The sequence below is a fragment of the Camelus bactrianus genome, chromosome 30, assembly GCF_048773025.1.
Source record: "Camelus bactrianus isolate YW-2024 breed Bactrian camel chromosome 30, ASM4877302v1, whole genome shotgun sequence".
NCBI classification, from domain to species: Eukaryota; Metazoa; Chordata; class Mammalia; order Artiodactyla; family Camelidae; genus Camelus; species Camelus bactrianus.
This window is the reverse complement of record NC_133568.1, coordinates 9,112,466-9,135,583: the sequence shown is the minus strand read 5'-3', so window position 1 is coordinate 9,135,583 and position 23,118 is coordinate 9,112,466. Positions and strand designations below refer to the sequence as shown.

Sequence of the window (23,118 nt, the reverse complement as noted above, 5' to 3'; positions counted from 1 at the left end):
GTGGGGGCAATTTGGAAAGATTTAAAAATTGGTTCTTAAAACTAGATCTTTAAAAATGTTTATTCAGATTTCTTCATATTATCATTGAAAGGTCTGCTGACCTTATTGTAATAATAAAAAATTGGAAACAACCCAAATGTTCATTGGAAGAGACTAAAACTATGATATACCCACAAAATGAAATGCTTTGTAACTGAAACATAAGTGGTGAATTCTGTCTCCTGATAAAGAGTGATCTTCATAGGATATTAAGTGAAAAAAGTAAGGAAACCTTATGCATTTTCTGTGTAAGAAAATGAGAGGAAAATGGATATATATGTATTTGTCTTATGAAAGGAAACTGAAGGAGGATAAATGAAAAACTAATGAAGACAGTAGTCTAAAGGGGAAGAGTGGCTCCGACAAAGAAACAAAAGTCTGTCCTGCCCCTGGGGCCCCTAGATTAGGCATTCAGAGATTTTTACTCCCTAGTAGGTGGGGTCAACACCCCCACTCAGCCTGGAAGTAGTTTCAGAAGATGACCATCGCCCCTCTGCAACCCCATAAGATTATGGGAGTAAAATCTCTGAGGGGGGTATGAGACAGGAGGGAAGGGGGCACAGCACAGCCATTCAAGGAACAACACAATAGTCAACATCAGGATAGCTGAGGATTCAACCCCCAGTTGGCCTTGGGGCTCAAGATGGTGGGAGATTTGACTTCTAGTAGAACTTGAGCTTCATTACATGACTATTGTAATATATTAGCATGGTGAGTAACACACCCACAGGCACCATGGCAGTCCCAAGGCTAGCCACAGAAGACCAAAGAGTGGGCAGTGGCCAACTTCCTGGGAATCCCAGCCCCTTCCCCAGGCTACTTAGACTGGTCCTTCCACTTATTAGCATATGAAACTACCGAGCCCATAAAAACTGGCAACACAGCGCCTGGCAACTGCCCTCCCTCTCCCCGCTCCCCCTTTGGCGACGGCCCACACTCTGTCTATGGAGTGAGTACCTACTTTTACTCTAATCTGAGCACCCAACCCCCACACCTCGTGACCTCTCTCTTGCCTTTCAGTGTATCTCTAAATAAATCTACCTTTACTCAAAAAAAGGAGAGGGTTAGGGAGAGGGCGGGAGGAGGAGAGGTGATTTCCCTAAAAGTACTGTATTATCTAGTTTTGACTTTGGAACCACGTAAATATTTTATATAGTTAAAAAAAAAAAAAAACAAAAACCAAGCCCTGAAAACAAAAAACAGATCGAAACAAATGAACTCTGTAGAAAGTTGGTGACGTAACCACTCAGAGAAAATAATTACTTCAAATGACTTTAAAATACAGTATTTTGACAGTTCATTCATAGTGGGATAAGTTCAAAAATAAAAGAACTGCAGAGAAATCTAAAACTGCATTCAGTGGTCTTGGTGTTATTAGCAGTGTTGCTTTATTTTATGATTCTAGATACAGGATAAAGCAAAGCCGTGGTTATGCTAGGATTGTTAGTAGTCCAGATTTTAAGTGTAAGTGAAAGAGATGCAAATATGAAATAGATTTGAAACACACTAGGTGAAGAGTTGATGGGGAACTTCAAAATGCAGGGTCAGGCAGACACCACTTGAACCTGCTGATCAATCTGAACATCACTAGAAGTGCAACAGCCAGGACTCTTGTGCTTCGTGATGTGTTGTACTAGGAAACTCGCAGCATTGCCTATGAAGTAATCTTGCCTAATAATTCATTGTGAACTTAAGAAGCCTCTAGATCCAATTACTAGTTTACAGGAAATAAGAAGAGTAAAGGAACACATTAAATAATATTACAGTCAGCCAAATGCAGAACGTGGGACCTTTTCCAGGATTGATGATCTAGTTGCTCGAGTAAGTGGGAAGGGATGCTGCTGTAGCAGGAGATGTAAAGGATAACAATCAAGAACAATGTTGGGTGCCAGTTACGTACCAGATGTGGAAAGACATTTTGAGACATTTGGGGAAATTCAGATGTGGACTTGGTACTGAGTAATATTAAAGAACTTAACTTTGTTGGTATAATAGTGTTAAGATAGTTATTTTTACGTCTTGATCATTAAAGATACATACCAAAGTATGAAGGGATGAGATGATGTGATATCTGGGATTTACTTTAAAAAATTTAGAGGGTGATAGATAAGATTGGCATCATGTTGGTGACTGCTAAAGCTGGGTGATGGGTACATTAGGGCTCATTATGAGCTAGTCTTTCTATTTTTTTTTTAATATTTTTTGAAATGTCCATGACAGAAAAAAAGGCTGTTTGGGTAGCCCACGGAACTGCCAGGGGGAGCTGGATTAGCGTCAGGCACTGGGCTGTGCGGTGAGCAAGGAGCAGTGTGCACCATCCCATGCGAGAACTGACCGGGTTTCCCTGACATCCCTGCTGAGCGCTGACCTCCCAGCTTGCCTGTTGACCCCAGTGCCGCTGGAGATTGGGTGTTCCGGCTAGCACTGCTGCCTCAGAATTCCCAGGGGGGTTCTCCCTGCTGCTTTGTGTCGCTAGCTCCTGGTCTAAAGCCCTGGGTGGGTGCTTTTGATGGGCAGAACCTCTGTCTCAAGCCAGTATCCGTAGCTGCAGGGAGGCTGGGAAAGTGAGTCTCTGGTGTTTTCATCTTCTTAGGAGAGGGTAAGCTCTGCTTCTCACCAAGCCTAATGAACTAGTGGATTCCCTAGTAATTAAAATGCTATGCAGAAACCAAAAATAATGACAAATACATTCTATAATCCATATGTATATTTCTGGGTTAGCTGAAGCACTGCAAAACAATTTATTCAGATTTTTTACTTTATTTTGAAGAAAGTTAAGATTCTAGTTGTGTTAGCAATGAGCTGGAGTTGGCATATATAAGCAGAATCCCTGGTCTGAAAGAAATCTTTGTTATTTGGTGTAGGACTAAACTTGCATCATCTTTATATACATGAAAATACCCAAACTGGATGGGTTTTTGAAGGGAATGGAAATATCTTTGCTAATATTGAATATCTTTGCTAGCAGTAGATGGAGAGAATAAAAAGAACACAACTTAACTGGAGCCATTGATTTTATTTTCTTCCTTCAACAAACTTTAACCAGTTACTCAATACACTGGCTGCTGGTAAGGAGGAAATTGGAAATCTTGGATATCTGCTCTTTCTGTTTCTTCCCCTCACATTTTGGTAGAACTAATAATGAGAATGCTTAAAGGCAGACAGTGAGAGAGGCAAATAGGAATTGGCAGAGAGATAATACACAGGACCTTCAGTCAGACCTGTAGTAACTGTGATGGTGAATGTACTTGTTTGGTTCTGTATCTGGAGTCCTGTCATCATGTACCAAGACCTTAAAACATGTTTTAATTGTAAAATAATATTTGTGAAACTAAAAGTGGAATAGACATTATGTAGAAAAGTGTAAAATCTATGGTGCGTTCTGTATTTATCATGAATGTGTTAGCCTTAACGGTGTCAATTAGAGAGTCTAATTTCTTTTGCCTCTTAGCTTTTCAATCCCTCATCAGGTGCTATTGATCTGATGGCTTTAACTCAAGGCTGCTGATTGTAATCAGTAAAGCTTTTGAAGTTAGAAATTGTTACTTGTTAGCATCAGGTTACAAGTTTCAGATCAAATCTTCTAGTTACTAAGGAGGTGTAAGACTATGCAAAAGGAATACACAAAAACACTAGCAGACCTTTTTTTTCTTCTTTTAAGGATTGACTATACTTCCAAACTACACTGGGCAGGATAATCTCTTAAATTTTAGATTATGGTCATAGCAAAAATTTGTACTTGATTGACTAAAATTACTTTATTATAAAATGTGACATTACTGTTAATTGCATTTCTCAATAATTTTTTCTTTTCATTCCCAGGAATACAAACAAGTGATCCTAATGCTGTGGTCATAGGACTGGCACCAGAACATTTTCATTATCAAATTCTGAATCAAGCATTCCGGTGAGTCTTTAGCTATTTATTTTTTATGTGATGACATACTCTCTTCTTCTTAAGTCTTTGTCATGTAAGATTATACGTATTTTACTTTTTGGCTACCTAGATTATACATGAGGACAGGTATCTTATAGATCACTTCAAGATCAAATAATATTTATTACTATCTTGCTTAATTTTTAAAAAATAATCAGTGTATTAAAATATGATTGGGAGGCAGGACCAAGATGGCGGAGTAGAAGGATGCTTGTAGCTCATCCTCTGCCACAAATACACCAAAACTCACATCCGGGGACCCACCCAGCCAACCAGAGCACCTGCAGAACTCTGACAGAACATCGCCCTCTTCAAAAGACAAAGACACCACGAACCTGATAAGAAAAAGGAAAAAAGAAGAAAAAGCAAAACAGTGTGGGACGGTCCCGCGGGGAGGGAGTGGCAAAGGAGGACTGGTGCTCGTTCGCTGGGTCTCCTGCCTCCAGCGGAGAGGCCAGCGGGACGGAGGGGAACCTCCGAGGCTCAGATCTGCACGGAGCAGCCCTTGACCGACAGAACTAAGTTAAACAGGCACAAGGGGTCCTGAGACTCGAGCCGGCAGCTGGGGGCCAGGTCAGGCCGCCCGAGCTGGGCGGAGGACGGGGGCGGCTGCACTGAGGCAGCCCCGGGGGACGGCAGGGTGCTGCTCGCTGTGGCTGGGAGGGGATACGGAGCAGAACAACCTGGGCCCCCCATAAATTACAAAAAAAAAACCGCAAAGCAACAGTGCTGGTGTACCCTGGGGGGAGGGGCACCGTAGCCTTTGTCTCCTCAGACCTGCGCCGCCATTACTGGCGCTTCTTACAAGAGGAGAGGCGGGGCACAGCCACAGCCGCCATCTCCTCCTATGCACAGCGCCCCGGCAGGGGTGGGGCCGAGCCCTGAATCTGCACCCAGGGGCTCTGCAACCTCCTAGGCAGGACTGAGGCTTGTTTATAGCCCGAGGCAGATAGGGTCCTTCTGCCCTGGCACCTCAGACAGAACTGCTGCCAAGACAAGCAAGGAGCTGGGTTTTGGCACGGAGCAGGGGCATGGCTGTTCCACGGTCTTCCCCGAGCCCGCCTACAGAGTGCTGACCTGAGGCCGAGTGGGCAGCTGCACAGAGCAGTGGAACAACCACTGGGAGAGGGCGGTCGGCCACCCGCCTTCCCGGCAGGAACGCAGCGCCTGACCACGGTGCTGGGAGGGGGCGCGATCTGCTTGCTGACAGGGGGAGCAGCGCAGACCAGCACAGATGAGGGCGCCAATGGAGGGCCTCTGGAAACAGCAAGCTGAGTTCACGAAACAGGGCGAAGACAGAAAGACTCCTCGATAAAATCATTAAGAGCATACAGTCTTCTGGAGAACACATCTTTTTTTTTTTAATTTTTTTTATATCTGTTCTATTACCTTTTTAATTTTTACTTTTTTAACAGTTGTATATGTCTACAGTTTTAATTCCTTTTGAATTTTTCTTTTAAAATCTTTTTATTATTACTATTTTTAAAAAATCCACCTCATTTCATTGTTATTTCTCTTGGTTTTGAGCTCCTGTTACTGATTATACACAGGTTTCAAATATTGTTTTCTGATTTTTTTCTCCTTTTTTTAAGGTTTTTAAAAGACGTCTCAACTCAATTGCTATTCTGCTTCAACTTGCTCTTCTATTATTGATCCTACACTGTTTTCAAACCTTTTTTCCCCCCATTCTTTTAAAATTCTCTTTTTTTTGAAGTTTTATTCCTGCATAGGCTTTAGGTAGATAAATAAACTCCTTAAGGACCACAATAGATAACTGATACTCCTTAAGCCACAGTGCCAGAGAGATATGAGCAATATGAAGAAGCAGAGGAACCACTCCCAATTAAAAGATCAAGAGAAATCCCCTGAAAGCACGATCAAGGAAATAGACACTGATGGCCTACTAGGTCAAGATTTCAAAAAAGAAGTGATCAAAGTACTGAAGGAACTAGAAGAGATAGTGTTTAGAGATATAAAATATGTCAAAAATGAAATTGAAACTATAAAAAAGAGCCAAGTAGAATCAGTAAACTCATTTGCTGAGATGAGAGCTGACCTAAAGGCTGTACAAAGCAGGTGTACAAGTGATCTAGAAGACAGGACAACAGAAAGCACCCAAGCAGAACAGCTGAGAGAAAAACAAATAAAAAACAATGAAAACAATATAAGGGACCTATGGGATAATACAAAGTGTGCCAATCTATGTATAATAGGGGTTCCAGAAGGGGAAGAAAGAACAAAGGGGGTTGAAAAGATATTTGAAGAAATCATGACTGAAAACTTCCCAAATCTAAAGAAGGAATCAGATATCCAAGTACAGGAAGCTCAGAGGGTCCCAAACAGGAAGAATCCAAACAGACTCACACCAAGACATATCATAATCAAGATGGCCAGAGTCAAGGATAAAGAAATGATCCTAAAGGCAGCAAGAGAAAAACAAAGAATGAGTTACAAGGGAACCCCCATAGGGTGCTCAGCTGATTTCTCTACACAAACACTACAGGCCAGAAGGGAGTGGCAAGATATATTCAAAGTCCTGAATGAAAAGAAGATGCAGCCTAGTACTCTATCCAGCAAGGCTATTGTTTGGAATAGAAGGAAAGACAGAATTTCACAGACAAGCAAAAACTAAAAGAGTTTAGCATCACTAAACCCATGCTAGAAGAAATATTGACAGGTCTACTCTAAATAGAAAAGAAGCAGGATGCTACAAAAATGAGAAACTCATAACTGGAAAGGAGATAACTATCATGAATTACAAATAAAACAAACATGAAATTGTGAAAGAAGACATCTAAATCATTAAGAGTGGGAGAGGGAAACAAGGAAATACAGAGTTTCTTTTTTCTTTTTTAAATTTTTTGTTCTCTGTAGGATGGGTTTGAGATTATATTACTATTTGTTTAATACAAACAGTTATAGTAATGGGTTAATAGACTTACAAAAAAGGGTAACCACAAGCCAAAATCTTACAAGTGAGTCACAAAAACTAAATAAAATCCAACATAATACAAAGGAAAATTACCAAACCACAAAAGGAAGAAGAAAGGAACAAAGAGGAAATACCAAATCAACTGCAAAAATAAGTTCAAAATGGCAATAAACACACATCTGTGTTTAATTTAATTACTGTAAATGTTAATGGTCTAAATGCTCCAGTCAAAAGATGTAGAGTGGCAGACTGGATAATAACGCAAGAACTTTCAATATGCTGCATACAAGAGACCCACTTTAGGGAGAAGGAACCCTACTTCAAAATGACACCTGTACCCCAGTGTTCATAGCAGCACTGTTTACAATGGCCAAGATATGGAGGCGGCCTAAATGTCCATCAATGGATGACTGGATAAAGAAGGAGTGGTATATTTATACAATGGAATACTATTCAGCCATAAAAACCGACAACATAATGCCATTTGTAGCAACATGGATGTTCCTGGAGAAAGTCATTCTAAGTGAAGTAAGCCAGAAAGAGAAAGAAAAATACCATGTGAGATCGCTCATATGTGGAATCTTAAAAAAAAATAAATAAATAAATACAAAACAGAAACAGACTCATAGATATAGAATACAAACTTGTGGTTGCCAAAGGGTGGGGGGTGAGAAGGGACAGACTGGGATTTCAAAATGCATAATAGTAAACAAGATTATACTGTATAGCATAGGGAAATATATACAAGATCTTGTGACAGCTCACAGCAAAAAAAAAAATGTGACAATGAATATATATATATGTTCATGTATAACTGAAAAATTGTTTTCTACACTGGAATTTGACACAACATTGTAAAAAAATGTTTAATTAATAAATAAATAAATAAAATGTGATTAACATTGGAGCTTTTCTGGCTTATAGGATCAATACTTTGGTGCCAAAATTTTATAAAATTGCAACTCTCAAGCTAGCAGTTTTAGGGGGAGGATGTAGCTCAGTGGTAGAACACAGTGCTTAGCATGCACGAGGTCCTGGGTTCAATCCCTGGTACCTCCTTTCAGAAAAAAATAATTATAATAAATAAGTGAATAAATAAACCTAATTACCTCCCTCCCAAAATAATTAATTTTAAATAAATAAAGCTTGCAGTTTTATTATCACTCCTGTGATTCTTCACTGACTGTGATCTCTGAAGAAAACAGGATCCAGGCTAATGCACCAAAAACGGTAAATGCAATTCTTCCTCCAGTGAGAATCCAGGCTGTTGAAAAAGTTGGCACATTTGAGTACTCTAGCACAGAAATTATTTGATGAGTGATAATGGTAGTCTGAACTGGGTTAGTGGCAGCAGGGATGAAGAAAATCAGGTTCAGGTAGCGTCAGCAGGACCTGATGGACCGTTGGTTTGAGGGGTGAAGAACGACAGTGAGTCAAGGAGGATGCCCATGTTTCTGACCTACGCACACACGCTAGAGAACATTGCCTGTGCAGGGCCCGGGAGGTGATAAGTTTAGGGTGGGGCTGTTCCAACTGGGGGCCTTATCAGTAGAGATGTTCCAGTGGCTGTTGGTAGAAATGGGAGGAACCACAACTAACATGTAAAACGTTACGAATCTTCACTTGTGTGTGCATTTTACTTATATGAACTTTTTGCTGCTGCTTCTAAAAATACTGGTTATCATGATTCCTAAATAAATTAGACTAGAATTTATTCGCAGTTCTGCCCTAGAGTGAAATTGTGATTTTTCTTTTCCCTTGGATTTTTCATTTTTTACTTATTTTTCACTTTTCATCTTGCCTTTTATTTCTTGTTGAACGTTAAACCATGTAACTTGCCTTTAAGTTTATGACAAGTTAAGTAGTTCTAAATACTGCATGGGCATACATTGAACTAACTGAAAAAAAATTTTTTTTAATAGCTTGATAAATTTTTGGTATTAAACTGCAAGAATGCTATAAAAACAATATATTCTTACCAGTACAAAGGCCTGCAAGAATCATTCTAACTTATACTTGATGTAGAATTCATTTATTGATGTATATACCCTAGAATCAGAATGTTTATGGGAAACTTTAAAACTCCTGCAAGGTGCACGCATCTGGGCACAGTATTTGATACTGAAGATGGCTGTCCTCGTGTACAGCCCCTCTGACCAGGAATAGCACTCTGGGAATGGTCACCGTTTTCCCGTTTGCACATTAACTTTATATCCTTGGTTACTGAAAACTGTGGCTGCTTAATGCACTTTCATTTGTGGCTCTTAGTCACTGTGACAGTCAAGCCTTTCTTTAAATAAAAACAAACTTGCTTTTTTGTAGCCGCTCCTAGACATTATTTCCCAGAGGTCCACTGCTGTGCCAGATTGCTTGAGTGTTAAAATTTCTTGGCTTCACCAGCTTCAGTTACATGCGCTCGCTTCTTAAGGGACAGGGGGATTATCTCACCTGCTCCTTAGGTAAGGTTTCCAACTGTACCAAAATTACTTTTCAGTTGAAATAGAGAACCTGCTGTTACTTCTTACCTCTGAATCTCCCCCTACTACATTTTATTCATTTCTTGAACCGCAGAATTTAAGGAGAAGGTATTGATTGATTTTAGCTGGTAATTTGGGAAGGACATATTTAATAGGAAGTTGGGAGGTCTCTGTCTTAGATAAATACTAGACTCAGGGTAATAAAAATGTGTGTTGACATAATACTGACTTTGTAATTGCTCGGATGCTGCCTAATTAGTACACTTCCCTGACCATATCGATTTTTTTAAACACTACATTTGAGAGCATTACAGTGCACTTATAGGTCAGCTTTAATTTCACAAATGCACTTAACAGCTGGTGGAGAGTTAACAGAAAGATTTTAGGCCTCTCCCTTCTTTGCATATTGATGTCTCCACAGAGACTACGTGTTCCAACCAATGACTGCAGCTCTTTGGACTGTGAGTGGCAAGTAAAGACATCTCAGATGAACCCCCGGTTGCTTAAATTACTATTCAAGTTCATAATGAGAAGAAACATTGGATTTTAAATCCTGTTGTATTGCTGCCTTGAATACCAGCTTTAGGGGCATACCGGCCTCAGGCAGATATGTCAGCCTTCCACATTACACTGCTTCTTAACTGTATTTGGAATGGGTGGGCCCCACTGAAATGCCCAGTACAGTTTGTCTACAAATATGTCTTAAATGTCTGAATGAAATTGAGAACACTGAATTTTAAAGAATTGATTTGAGGGAAGGATATGAACCAGTTACAGAGAACAGACATGATTTGGGTTTGAATTCTATTAAACATTCTCATCCTGAGAGCCATTGATGGCTTTTTTCTTTTTACCCAATACTAAAAGATACAAAGTGTAATATAATGAATACCCATATGCCTATCAACCAATTTAAGAAAGATAGATTATCAACCTGTTTGATATCCCCTGTGTAGCCCTCCCCAGTTTTATCAAGCACGACCCCAAAATAATCTGAATTGTGAATTTTGTGTTTATCATTGTCTTGCATTTCTCTGTACTTGAAACACATTTCTAGACAGTATATAGTAGTTGCTTGAGTGTTTTATACTTTTTGTGTTCATCAGTTTGCTTTCTCCCCTAGAAATAAGATTCATCAATATGAATACCTATAGCTCCAGTTCATTTATTTTCACAGTTATAGTAGCTTGTAGCAAGGTCTTTTTTTTTCATCTTCTAACCTGTTAGAAACCCAAAGGTTGAATATTTTAGTAATGGACCAATTTTAATTAAATTTGATGTTCTCTGTTAGGAGAAACGCTACCTGGGCAAGCAGATCACTTAGTCTAACTTGAACTAGAAAGACTTAAAAATAGCTACCCTCAAAAGTAATATGTCATCATTGTGGAAATTTTTAAATGCTCAAAAAGGAAAAATGCATAAACAAAATTACCTGTAATCCTGCACCTAACAGAAATACAGTTAACATTTTGGCACATAGCTAGTTTGTTTCCATGCACATATGTAGTTAGACAAAACAGAGGATTTACATACACTGTGTGGTAACTTGCCATTTAAAACCCCAACAATATAGTGTGCATGTTTTTCTGTATTCTTAAATATTCTAAAACATGTTTGATTCCCAGAGCATATTCCACTTCTAAAAAGTGCAGTAAATTTTGTAGCCATGTATTTCTAATTGTTGGTTATTTCCAGAATTTTAGTTAGTTTAAAAAAAAAACTGAATGTTTGTTAAGCAACATTTATGTTTTCTTAAGATGTTTTTTTCAGAAGTACAGCTGCTGGATCAAAGGAATTTTGGGGAAAAACTGCACAGGACTGCTAACCTAGGAAAAGTTCACAGAAATTTTTTTTTTTTCTAAATTAAGAGCAGCTGCTCTCCAGCTTCTAGAGGAGCCTATTAAAATGTTGTTACAACTGAAGACAAGTACATCATAACTTTCACATTTACATGCAGAGATGAAGTCTGCTTACGTATAGTGTTTTGAAGCTTTGTTAATGGCGTCTTTCCTGTAATTGTTAACAAGGTACAAGAATCCTCCGAAAGTCTTAGCGGTGCGCATAAATTAGTTTCTTGTGTGTTTTGGGAGGAGAGTCTTATCCCCATAAATGGTTTCTGTTGAATGTTGGCTTCCTTTCTTTTCCCCATCTCATTAAGAAAAAAATAAAAAGTTTTCATTACTCCAGTATATTCAATTCCTTAGAAAGGGAAGAAGAGAAAGGAGGGGAGAAAAACCAACAGTAATGGCCTTGGTTATGACTGCATTTATACAGTAACTCCTGAACCTTTACTAAGAGCCCTGGGCATGAGGAATTCTAGACATGTGTGTGGCAGCAGGGCTCAAATTAAGTATTTCTGTGGACTTTTTCCATTTTGGAAGGATTGACTGCTAAGCAGTCTTTTTAATTAAAGTCCAGACTATAAAAACACTCTGGAGATGAGAAATTGTTGAAGACTTACTAACTTGAGTTATTTAAAGTGTTCCATTAGTATATGTGGGAGGACAACTTTCTGTGCCAATTTGAAAATCACAGAATACAGAATTGAGTTTAATATCACACTACTCATTTTTTAATTAACTAGGGAGATTCTTTTATGGTCAAGGCGACTCTTGCTACTCTAAATAAAAGCTTTAGGTGAATAAACCACATAAATACATTGTTACTGATTTTTTACAATTGTCATGTAACATATACAGTAAGATGTACAAATTGTCAGTATATAACTCAATGGAAATTTACACATTGATATACCCGTGTAACCCCTGCTCTCATGAAGATACAGGACATTTCCAGTGCCCTAGAAGGCTCCCCGTCCCAGTCAGTACAGTCTCTTCCTCAAGGTAACCACTACTACGGCTTTATCAATATTGGCAGTTCTTGATCTTCATATGAATGAAATGACAGTTACAGCATTTTTTGTCTATTTTTGAGATTTATCTAAGTTGTTGCATGTAGCAGGACTTTGCTTTTGTTTTTTTGTTGTTGTTGTTATCCTATTGTATGTATATTCCACAATTTATTTATTTATTCTATTGTTAATAGGCATTTGGATTTTTCCGATTTTGGCTCTTACGTTTAAAGCTACTATGAACATTCTTCTGCATGTTTGGGGGGAGGCGGGGACATACCCACTCATTTCTCTTGGATCTGTGTCTAGAAGTGAAATTACTAGATAATAGGACAAGTACTTACCTTTAGTAAATATTGCCGAACAGTTTTCCACCGTGATTATGCCAAGTCCTACGTTCCCATCAGCTGTGAATGAGAGCGCCGTTTGCTCCGCGTTCTCACCGGTCTCTTGTCAGGCATTGCAGCTGTTTTTTCTGGTGTGTAGAGCAGCTTCTGACTGAGTTTCAATTTGTATTTTCCTTGTTATAATATTGTTGAAGCATTTTCATGTACTCATTGGCCCTTGGACAACTTCTTTTGTGATCTGCCCAGTCGAGTCCTTGACCTTTTCTGATTGGGTTGTAGTTTTCTTAGTCATTTGTTGGTGCTCTTTATGTGTTACGTACAGAAGTCTTTGGTTGACTGTATGTACTGCAGGTGTCTCATCCCTCTCTGGGTTGCCTTTTCATTCCTTTAACAGTATGAGAACATGAAGTTTTTGATTTTGGTGGAGTCCAATTTGTCAGTGTTTTCTTCTGTTCTGCTTAAGAAATTTATGCCCACCTCTGGGTCATGAAAATGCTCTCCAGTGTTTTCTTCTGCAAGCTTTGTTGTCCTACCTTGAACAGTTAGTTCTGGGGTCTGTTTTGAATTAATTTTTGTGAGTTGTGTGAGGTAAATTTCATTTTTTCTTTGCAGATGTCCAGTTGTTTCTGCAACATTTACTGCATAGCTCCACTCTTTCCCTTCCAGAATTGCGGTGGTGTTTTGGTGCTTTTGACATAAATCAAGTGACTATATAGGTGTGGCTCTGTTTCTGGATTCTTTATCTATGTTTGTGCCATTCTTCACTGTCTTGAATAGTGTAGCTTTATAAGTCTTAATATCTGGTAGTGTAACTTCTTTAACTTTTTTTTTTTCAAGATTCTATATCCCTTCTATATAAATTTTGGAATCAGCTTGTCAATTTCCACAAAAAAAAAAAAAAGCCCACTAGGAGTTTGGTACTCATTAAATTTATAGTTTTGGATAGAATTTGCATCTGAACAATAATGTGTCTTGCAGTCTATGAAAATGGAATACAGCTTCATTTATTTAGATTTTATTTTTACATTCAGTGTTTTTCAGTTTTCGGAGTATAGATCTTAGATATTTTGTTAAACTAATTGTTGTATTTCATGTTGTTTGATGATTGTAAGTGGGATTTTATTAAATTTTGTTTTTAATCGCTTTTTGCTAATACATAGAAATGTAATCGAGATTTTCTGTGTTAACTTTGTATTCAGTGACCTCACATTTACCTGCTAATTCTAGTAATTTATTTGCAGAATCTTTAAAATTGGATTTTCTACATAGACAATTGTGTCAACCACAAATAATGGCAATTTTATCTCTCCCTTACCAATCTTCGTATTTTCATTTCTTTTTCTTGTTTTATTATGCTGTCTGGGCCCCCAGCTATAGCACTAAGTAGAAGTGGTGATAGTGGGTAGCCTGCTGTCAGTGAGAATGTCGCTGCGTCAGTGTAGCACTGGAGACGTTCTTAAGGCTTCAGTTAGTGACACGTTGGTAGGATTTCCCCTTGATGTATTTCATGATTTGTTGTTTTAATTTGAACTTTGGTGGTTTGTGTTTGTCTGGTTGATTGGTATTAGTTTTAGATGTATTGATGTCAAAATCTTGGCTTCATCTGGGTCACTGGTTCTCAACTGGGGATGCTTTTGCTCCCCAGGGGACATTTGGCAGTGTCTGGAGATGTTTTTTGGTTGTCACGGCTGGAGGAAGAGGAATGCTACTGGCATCTAGTGGGTAGAGGCTGTGATGCCACTCAGCGCCTGGCAGTGTATCGGACAGACCCCATGATAAAGCATTTTTCAGTAAAAAAAAAAAAAAAATTGTCAGAAGTGCTGAGGGAGAAAAGACCCGATCTGACTCAGCCCCTTTATTTGGTAGAAAGCCGAGGCCCGCGCACGTGAACTGATTTGCTGTGACCTGTTCTAAGTAGCATAGGTGTGACACTTGCTATATTTGCAACAGTTGTCATTACTGTCAGATAATGTGAAAAAGTTTGTATATATCATCTCTCTTCCCCAAGAAGATAAACATTTTATAGCTCAAGACACTGAAGCATACGGTGCTTCATCCAGAATTTATTCAATAAATATTTAGTGAGAGCTACCAGGGTTTGGTTTGGTTTTGGGGGTTTTTTTTGTTTTTTTTTTTTTTTTTTTGAAAGAAATTCAGTGATGAGTAGAGCTGATGGGCAAAGTGGAGATGATATCCTAGTGAGGAAGACAAACCAAACACAGTTAAATAAGCGTCACAAACTGTGGGAAGTGATACAAAAGAAAAAGGGGGGCGAGGCAGAGGTGAAATGTGAGGAAGTCCACTTCACAGGGGACGCTGGGAGTGGCTCCTTCAATGTGCTGACATGTAAGCTGACACCTGACAAATGAGCGAAGACGGCTGTGTGAACAGCGTGGGGGACTGTTTCAGGAGGAGGGAACAGCGTGGGAGGGGTGGGGGCTGAAGCAGTAAAGAACTTGACCTTTTTTAGGAATTGAGAAGACTGTTGTGTCTGGAACATAATGGCAGGGACAGTGACTTGGGCTTGGAGGTGTAGACAGTGGCCAGACAAGGCAAGGCCTTCCAGGCTGCAGTGAGGCCTTTGCATTTCATCCTCTTTGTGGTGAGAGGTTGTGGAAGGTTCTGAGCAGGGCAGGGACATGATCCCATCTGTGCTTCTAACCCTCCTGCTCTTGCCTGAACCGTGGATTGAAGTAACAGGGCAAGTGTAGAACGTCAGACTGTCTCAGAAGTTCAGCAGAGAGTAAGGCTGTCTGAGATGTCTTTATTTTTGTTTTGAACTTGGAAATGACTGGATTTGCTGGTGAATGAGGATGTGGGGCAGTGAGGGACTTCCAGGAGGACTCCTGGGTTTCTGGCCTGAGCAACGGGGTGACTATTGATTTGGGAAAGATTGGGGGAGGGTTGTTTTGCGGAGTGGGAAGAAAAGGACTCAACATTTAATGTTGGACATTTGGGAGGTTTCTGACAGTTACTTAAGCTTCTGTGTAATTTCATTTCCACATGCACCGTCTTCAGCAGAAAAGGTGAAAATTTGATCATTTTTCTAGAAAAGTTAGTTTATTTGGAAAAGTGTTAGACTGGCTTTCAGGAGTCCTGGGTCTGGCTCTCGCTGGTCTTGGCGGGCGTCGCCGGCTGTTCTCCTGGACTATAAAACGGGGCATGTTGGACTGAGTGTTCTTTAAGGTCCCTTTCAATAACGTTCTGTGGCTCTGAATTTAAGTTATTCCATAAGCTTTTCTCTCACTGCTCTCTGCCTAAGACTTTTTATATTCTGTCCCCGCTCCCTGGCTAGGACTTTTTATCCTTTTTTCCCTTTGCCTACGTGGAATTCATACCCAGAGATTTTTGCATCAGGCCTTCTTTGTGCCTCTTTTATCTCACTTCTTATGCCTCAGTGGGCTTATAGTTAAATACAGACAGAAAACTCTCAGATTTCCTGCCGATGCATTACTTCTGGTAACAAAACAACCAACCTTCTGTTGCCCTGTCTAGGAGGTATGAAAAACACTCCCAAGTATTGGGGTGTCGATTTTTGCATATTTTTTGAAAATGTTTAACTATGAAAAATCTTTTAATCTGTGTCCTAGAAAACATTTACCTTTCAGTCCATCCTGAACATGCCTTGGCTCTTCAAAGCCTCAATAAAGCTTATGCTGTGCGGAGGAGAATGACAGAAGCAGGAACCACTTCCGTGAGAGCTGCCTGTCTCCCTCAGCCTCCTGGAGGACCAGTTCCCACTTAGGGAAATGGAGAGGAGCCCACAGGTTCCACCCTTCCAAGGAAGGCACTCCAGTGCTGCCTGGGAATTAAGTGCACACATCAATCAAGCTGATAAGTCTTATCCCCAGTTAATACATTATAAAATATTAACAAAGTTAAATCAAATGAGTTTTTAGTTTAGCTATGTAAGTGGAAAGCAATTTTGAGGTCTGTTGCATAAAGAATTCCAGTTCCGTGGCAGAGCAGCAAATAAATGGGATTGGGGGCGGCGGGGAGGTTGGGGGAGAGGGGAGACGGTAAACCACCTGTCATTCTCTCGTTGCTGCAGCTGTGGTTCTTCAAGGCCAGCATGGTGGCTTTATCAGGTTTCCCAGCAGTTGGATTTTAAGATCTGCTTTAAGAAATAAATTTGTGTTAATATTAGTGAATAAATTTTAAGGATCTGTCTTGTGCTGTGAGCAATTTTGTAGTAACTAACAATAAGGCCCTGTAATAATCCAGTATTGGTTTTTACTTAATAAAATAATCATAAATGCCTGAATTCTGCATCTCCCACAGGAAGGCATTTCCATGCCCACTGACAAGAATAATTTAGCAGTTTCATAGTTGAGCGCTTAATTACTCATAATTGTGAAGGGTAAGATGTGATGAATTCTTCCTCGATGGACATACTAAATATTTTAACTAAGTAGATGGCTTAAAGTAAATTAAGCTAGTGAGATCATTTATCACATTGGATAAAAGCAGTTTAAGACGACCGTCATGTCCCGCGTTCCATTAGATGATAGCACGTGCGTGACTGTCCCTGCTGTGTGACTAGGCTGCGCTGTTGGGCTGGATGGCAGACTTCTTTGGGTGGGGTTTGGGGATTTGTTTTATTGTGTTTTGCCTGAGTCACTAACAAGGGTCCTTAGGTATGTGTAGAGTTTGGTTCTCAAACTAACGGGAAATTATGGCGTTTCGCTTGGTCTGAGAGCATCTGTCCTACGTCAGGACAGAGGGCGGGACTTGAGACATGGGCTGTCCCTTACCCTCCCCGTGTGCTCCTCAGGGAGGATGGCCTGATTTGCAGAGTAATGTCAGAAGCAGCCAAAAGGTAAAACGAAGAGGGAAGGAGATTCAAGCAGAAAGTGTCTGTACAGCGCTCCGAGGAATTTCTGAATCAGAGGGAAGCTTGTGTTTTGGAGTCGAGGAGAGAGGAGTCCAGGCCTGTGAGGGGTGAGCTGGCTCGTCCCTGCAGCAGCAGGTGTGCCGCGGCATCAGAGGCTCAGGAGCCACCTGCTTGCCGTTAGGGAGGTTGAAACAACTTTCCTCATTAAGTTAAGCTGCTTCCCTTGAGCGTCTTATTTGGCTTTACTTCTCTTAATTCTCTTTCCCCGGCGATTTGGGTAAAGTGTCTGAAACCACTAAAGGTAAAAGGTTGAAGCAATCCCAAATTTAATAATCTATCACCTTTCTTTAGTGTATCTGAGTGTAATTCCCAGCAGTTCCTAGCGAATTCATTAGAAGACAGCAAGTCATTAAAAGTTAATAAGAAACTATTTGTTTCTGTGAGTGTGACTAAAACCACTTTGTAAGTCTGACATTCTTTCCCAGTCATAAAAGCCTTGCTTTTAGCCAGTTTCCATTTTCTCTGTCTCTCTAGGTTACTCCTGGACGGGGCGCCTCTGATAGCAATCCACAAAGCCAGGTATTACAAGAGGAAGGATGGCTTAGCCCTGGGGCCTGGACCATTTGTGACTGCTTTGGAGTTTGCCACAGACACCAAAGCCACAGTCGTGGGGAAACCAGCGCAAACGTTCTTTTTGGAGGCATTGCGGGGCACTGGCTGTGAACCCGAGGAGGCCGTCATGATAGGAGATGTAAGTAGACGAGCCCAGGAAGTGCCCCGAGCTCCCCTGTCCTGCTGGGAAGAGCCAGCTTCAGATACTTTGAAACTGTAATTGGTGGTATCAGATGGGATTAAGTGGCTGCCTGTGAAACAGGCTTCCCAGTACGTGTGGACTGGTGCTCCTCTAAAGAACTGAAACGCTGGTTATTTCTGACATTCTTCATAGTGTGATGAGATATGCACAGTTCAAGAGACCGTCAAATGCAAGTCACTGAAATGCTTTGTATGTCTTTTTGAAGAAAGCTTCTACACAAATTTAATTTTTTTGAATATTACTTAATTCAGAGAACACCTACCTGTTCCTAAAGAATTCTCCCATTCTTGATTTTTTCCCTCCCCAGTCAGTGTGCCACAGATAGCTGAGGATATTGATGGTCTCGGCCCTCTGAGCGGCAGGGCTGGACCTGGACGACTGGGGGCCCCGAGCCGGTGCCCTCCAGCTGTGGCCCCCTGTCGGTTTACCCCTGTGTACTGGGAAAACTTTATTTTCTATGTGCGCCATGAGGGGGAAAGAGCTAGAAAGCGCACTGCCTTGTGGTAAGGAGGTGGCAAGGATTATATTTCAATTTTAAATAATAACGCATTAGGCTGGAAGGGACCATGGAGATTGTCTGGTCCAAACCCCCATTTTATAGACTGAGAAACTGAAGCCAAGAGAGGTGGATCTCCAGGCCGGCGTCCCCGTAACTCATTAGTGGCGCAGCTGGAGGTAGAACTCGAGGCCCTGGGCTGCCTCCCAGGCCAACTACAGATCCCGTGCCCTCTTAGCTCGTGCTGGGTGAGCTGTGTCACGGTCCTCCTGATTCCACCTTCCCCTTCATTCCACGTCATTCACCTAAAACCCAGTGGGATAATTGCTGGACTCAATACTGTTTTGAAAAACCATCTTTTCGGGAATGCCTTTCCCCCTTGGCAGGCCTTGAGCTGACTTTCCCAGGCAAATGTGTGTTTGGGAAGGTGGATACCTTAGCCTGGGGACTCCAGAATTCTTCATCCCTGGAGATACTGGTCCTGGGACAGAATGGAAGGTGGGAGGGCACACAGCAGCAGCGTCCTGCTGCGGGGAGGGTCGCTATCGGGAGAGTGGTCGTTTCTTCCCTCCCTTTCCTTGTCCACGTGTTCCCACCTCCCTTCTCTCTCCCTCCCCCGTCTCCACAGCTTCAACAAGGCAAGTTTTGACACAACAGAAAACATCTTAAGTTAGACCCTGAATGAAGATTTTGACATTCTAAGACTCATTCCCCAGGGCTGTTGTTGAATAATACGCATGCTTTTTAAGGGCATATTATGGGGCATGGTCTGAAGGAACCCTACTTCTAGACATGAGATGGCAGGATTGATTTTTTTTTTAATGTTTTCTTCCAGTTCTTGGATTTTTATTATGTTGTATTTGTCATCACCGTCCACCAAGTATATTCTCCCCTATCTTGTGTAAGAATTGGAAAAGAAGACTTTCCCTTTCAAGCTGATCTGTTATCCCCTAGTGTGAACTGAACATCAGATAGTCTCACAATCTGTTTAAGCAGCTGATCTGACTTGATTCCGCTTGTGAGGGACGATTCGATGGAAAGTAAGGAAAGTATGTTACACGGGCGGCAGAAAAGCTGTCTTCTGAGCCTCGTTCATTCACTGCCCTGCAGTTGGATCACTCGCCTCAAAAGCTGCCAAATGATAGAATCCTTTTTTTTCTGTGATCTCTTTTAAAGGGAAATAGATGTACATGTGGCAAAACACGAAGCCCTGTAAGTGTGCTTTTCATGTTTGGTTACTAGGATTATTGCTCTGTTACCTCTGGGACGCTTCCCTTTCCAAATGGTATGTTCCCTCAGACTGTTACCTGTGGGGTTGCCCTTTTCTTTATACCTTCCTCTCTTTCATTTTAAGAAAAAAACATGGGGTTACAGTTGGCCATCCCAGCCTAGTCAGTCAGTCGGTAGGTTTTCTTGGCGAGCTGACGGCACTGGACTCAGTGCCTCTTTGTGCTTTTCTAGGATTGCAGGGATGATGTTGGTGGGGCGCAGAATGTCGGCATGCGGGGCATCTTGGTGAAGACTGGTACGTATCTTCTGTGTAAGCTTTCTCTCAAACAGAACGGTAGGATACACAGTTGCTTAAAGAACAGTCTTTGCAAAGCCCACTGGGCATTTTAATTCTCTTTCTGCCACAAAGCAAAAATAAAATGGGCTTAGGATCCACAGGGGAGAAAAAGACAATGTGAGAGGACCTGCACTGTACAAAACCGGGAACGTCCGAACCAAGTTGAGAGGTGCTGTAACACTTCCCCAGAGGTGACCGTCCCAGCTGACAGTGTTTATGGGAGCTTCTGGGTGTACAGATCACCCGTGGGCCGAAAGACCGGCGGTTGTGGGGCTCTGTCAAAATACCTTTTTTTTGCACCAGCTGTAAGATGCTGGCGTGGTCTCTTCAGGAACTGGCTGAGTGATCTGATAAAAATTTTGTGTCAATGTCTAATGTTTTAAAAAAAACCTTTTCTTATCTTTTCACTTACTGTTTTAGTAACTGTTTTCTATACCAAAATTAGGTATCCTAAGTGTGGTCCCTCAAACAAATTTAAGGAAAGGGAAAGGACTTAATGGGAAAGTCTCAGCTAATAGAGTATCATGGCAGGGGACCAGTCGGGTGTCCTGGGTCTCGGTCTCAGCTCTGCACCGTCTGTGTGAGACTCTGGCCAAGGCCCTTCACCTCTCTGGGCCCTTTACGAATGAAGGGGTTAGACTGGTCCCTTCTCACTCTTGGTATATGAGTCTGTGCAGTTTTCCTATGTGGCATGTGATTAATGAAGTCCTTTCAAGGTAAGGACAGAGCAGGTATGAGAACTGTGTGTGGGAACTTAATGAGCCTTTCCGGATAAAATGGAGAAGTCTGCCCCCAAATGGCACCTGCTAAGCTTGGGACGGACAGCACAGGTTTGAGGACGGCAACCAGGAGTCTTGTCCAAGAATTGTCATCAGCTCCTGTCAGTTCAGTAGCAGATAAATGGTTCCGTAGTTGGTTCTGTGAGTTCGTATGCCTTTCGGCGATAGTCTGGAGCAATTTTGTTCCTCAGTGAGTAGCACATGATAGATGCTCAGTATATATTTGCTCCATGATTTGTTAACAGGCTTTTGATTCACTCTAACCAGAATTTATTTCCCGTTGAGCATGTAAAGCAGCCACCTAGAAGAGACGGGAGCCCCCCGGTCTAATGTCATCACGTGGCTTCCTGCATGCGCCCTCCACTCACCATGTATTCATCCAGGGAAGTATAGACTGCCACGCTGAGTCAGGCCTGAGTGATGGGGGCCTGCCTTATCCACTCAGCCAGCATTATTGAGCACCTGCTGCATGCCAGACGCAGGCGAGCTGCTGGAACTGTCACACGTACCTGAGCCTCTGTGTCAGTTTGTACCTTGTAGAAACCCCACTTGTGTTCTGCATGCCCTTGTCTCTGTGGCTCAGGACCTTGATTTTCACACATTTGCCCTTAGACCTGGATCCAGGAAGTGGGCGGTACAGCAGTAGTCAGCCATTAACTTACCTACGCGACCAAGCAGGAATCTTGCAAAGGAGTTTATACTCAGTAGGATTTAAGCTTGAAAAAAATTTAAAAACTAGCAATAGAGTTTGCTCTGTGGACCATCCCGTGGACAGGTGCTTTGAGGACACTCAGGTGAGTGAGGCGTACATTCACTGCCTTTGGACATTTGACGCTGGTTCCCTTCCTGTAGGAACTCAGTCAGGACAGGGCCGGGAGCAGAGGTGTGGGGCAAGGGGTTTTCAGGCTTGGTGTTTGCTGGACAAAGGCTCTTAAAGAGGTAGTTGTGGAAAGTAGAAGGAAGTGTAGAACATGGTGGGTCTATTGCTGGGGAACTGGATGGAGGCAGAGGATACTGGGAAGTGCAGGAGAGTAAACAGTAGGATCACAGAAAAGGGGATGAGAGGGCGAGGGGGCCGGGCGGGCGCAGACGCAGCGCTGCGGCTGCAGGGCGGCTGGCCTCTTCCCCAGCCTCGGCTGAGGTGTGTTCTGCCTGTCCGTCCATCTGTCCATCCCGCCTCCTTCCTTCCATCGTTCTTAAAGAAAATACTGGGAATCGGGTGCTGGGAGTACACTGGGGAATGTCCCGGGCCTGGTCGCTGCTCTCAGAGAATTTATCATCTCAGCCGTGAGACCAACATTAAACACACGTGATTACAAATTGTCATAAATACGGTGGAGACAGAGAACAGGATGCTGAGAGAGAGAAACAGGGAGGGAATCTCAGTTAGATGGGAAGGTGGGTCTGACCCGAAGCGTGAGGGACAGAGTCAGGTGGGAAGAATGTTCCAGGCAGAGGGGGTGGTGGGCGTCCGGGAGCGGCCTGCAGCCCGTGAGAGCGGCACGTGCTTAGGAGAGAGGGGTGCTGGCTGGGGGACCGGGGGCCTGGTAGGCAACAGTGGAGACTTGAGGGTCTTTCTGAAGGGAGTTGGGACAGATGAAGGGTATTTAAATAGGGACCATGCGTCGTCTGATTTACACTTGTGAGAGCTCTCTGGGATCCTGTGCTTCCAGAATGGGCTGTTTGGTTGTGGGTCCTGAATCCCAGAGTCCGGGAGAGTTAAGCGGCGTGCTGGGCCCAGGCTGTGAGCACTGAGCGTCCATCCCTCCCGCCCGCCCTCCCCTCCCCAGGCCGCTCACTTGCCGGCTCACGGCTCCTGCTTGGGAACAGCACGCGCCATTCCCGGTCACCCCCGGGATCGGACAAGGCCTCTGCCCTGTGGGGTCTGGGCTTTCGTTTAAAAGCACTGATTTAGTAACCATTCCTATCTAAGGGCTGGTGGGGAGAGAAAGTGATTCCACCAGCTGTGGAGATGTGAAGGCAGCCTGAGCTGTCAGGACAGCCAGACCTGTGACCGGCCCTGGTGACAGACCAGAGGGCCTGGG

The 23,118-nt window shown here is 42.2% G+C and overlaps 1 protein-coding gene across 5 annotated transcripts in view; it reads left to right on the top strand.

Annotated features, from left to right (window-relative positions):
* HDHD2 (haloacid dehalogenase like hydrolase domain containing 2) overlaps positions 1 to 23,118 on the top strand; it is a 33,024-nt gene that overhangs the window by 8,929 nt on the left and 977 nt on the right. For 4 of the 5 annotated variants that reach the window (XM_010961394.3, XM_045521398.2, XM_010961395.3 and 1 more), the window contains 3 exons: positions 3,862 to 3,946; positions 17,952 to 18,168; positions 20,189 to 20,252. In XM_010961394.3, the coding sequence (XP_010959696.1) occupies positions 3,862 to 3,946; positions 17,952 to 18,168; positions 20,189 to 20,252 (366 nt within the window). The remainder of the gene's footprint in view (positions 1 to 3,861; positions 3,947 to 17,951; positions 18,169 to 20,188; positions 20,253 to 23,118) is intronic. The other variant, XM_045521399.2, reaches the window with a different exon arrangement.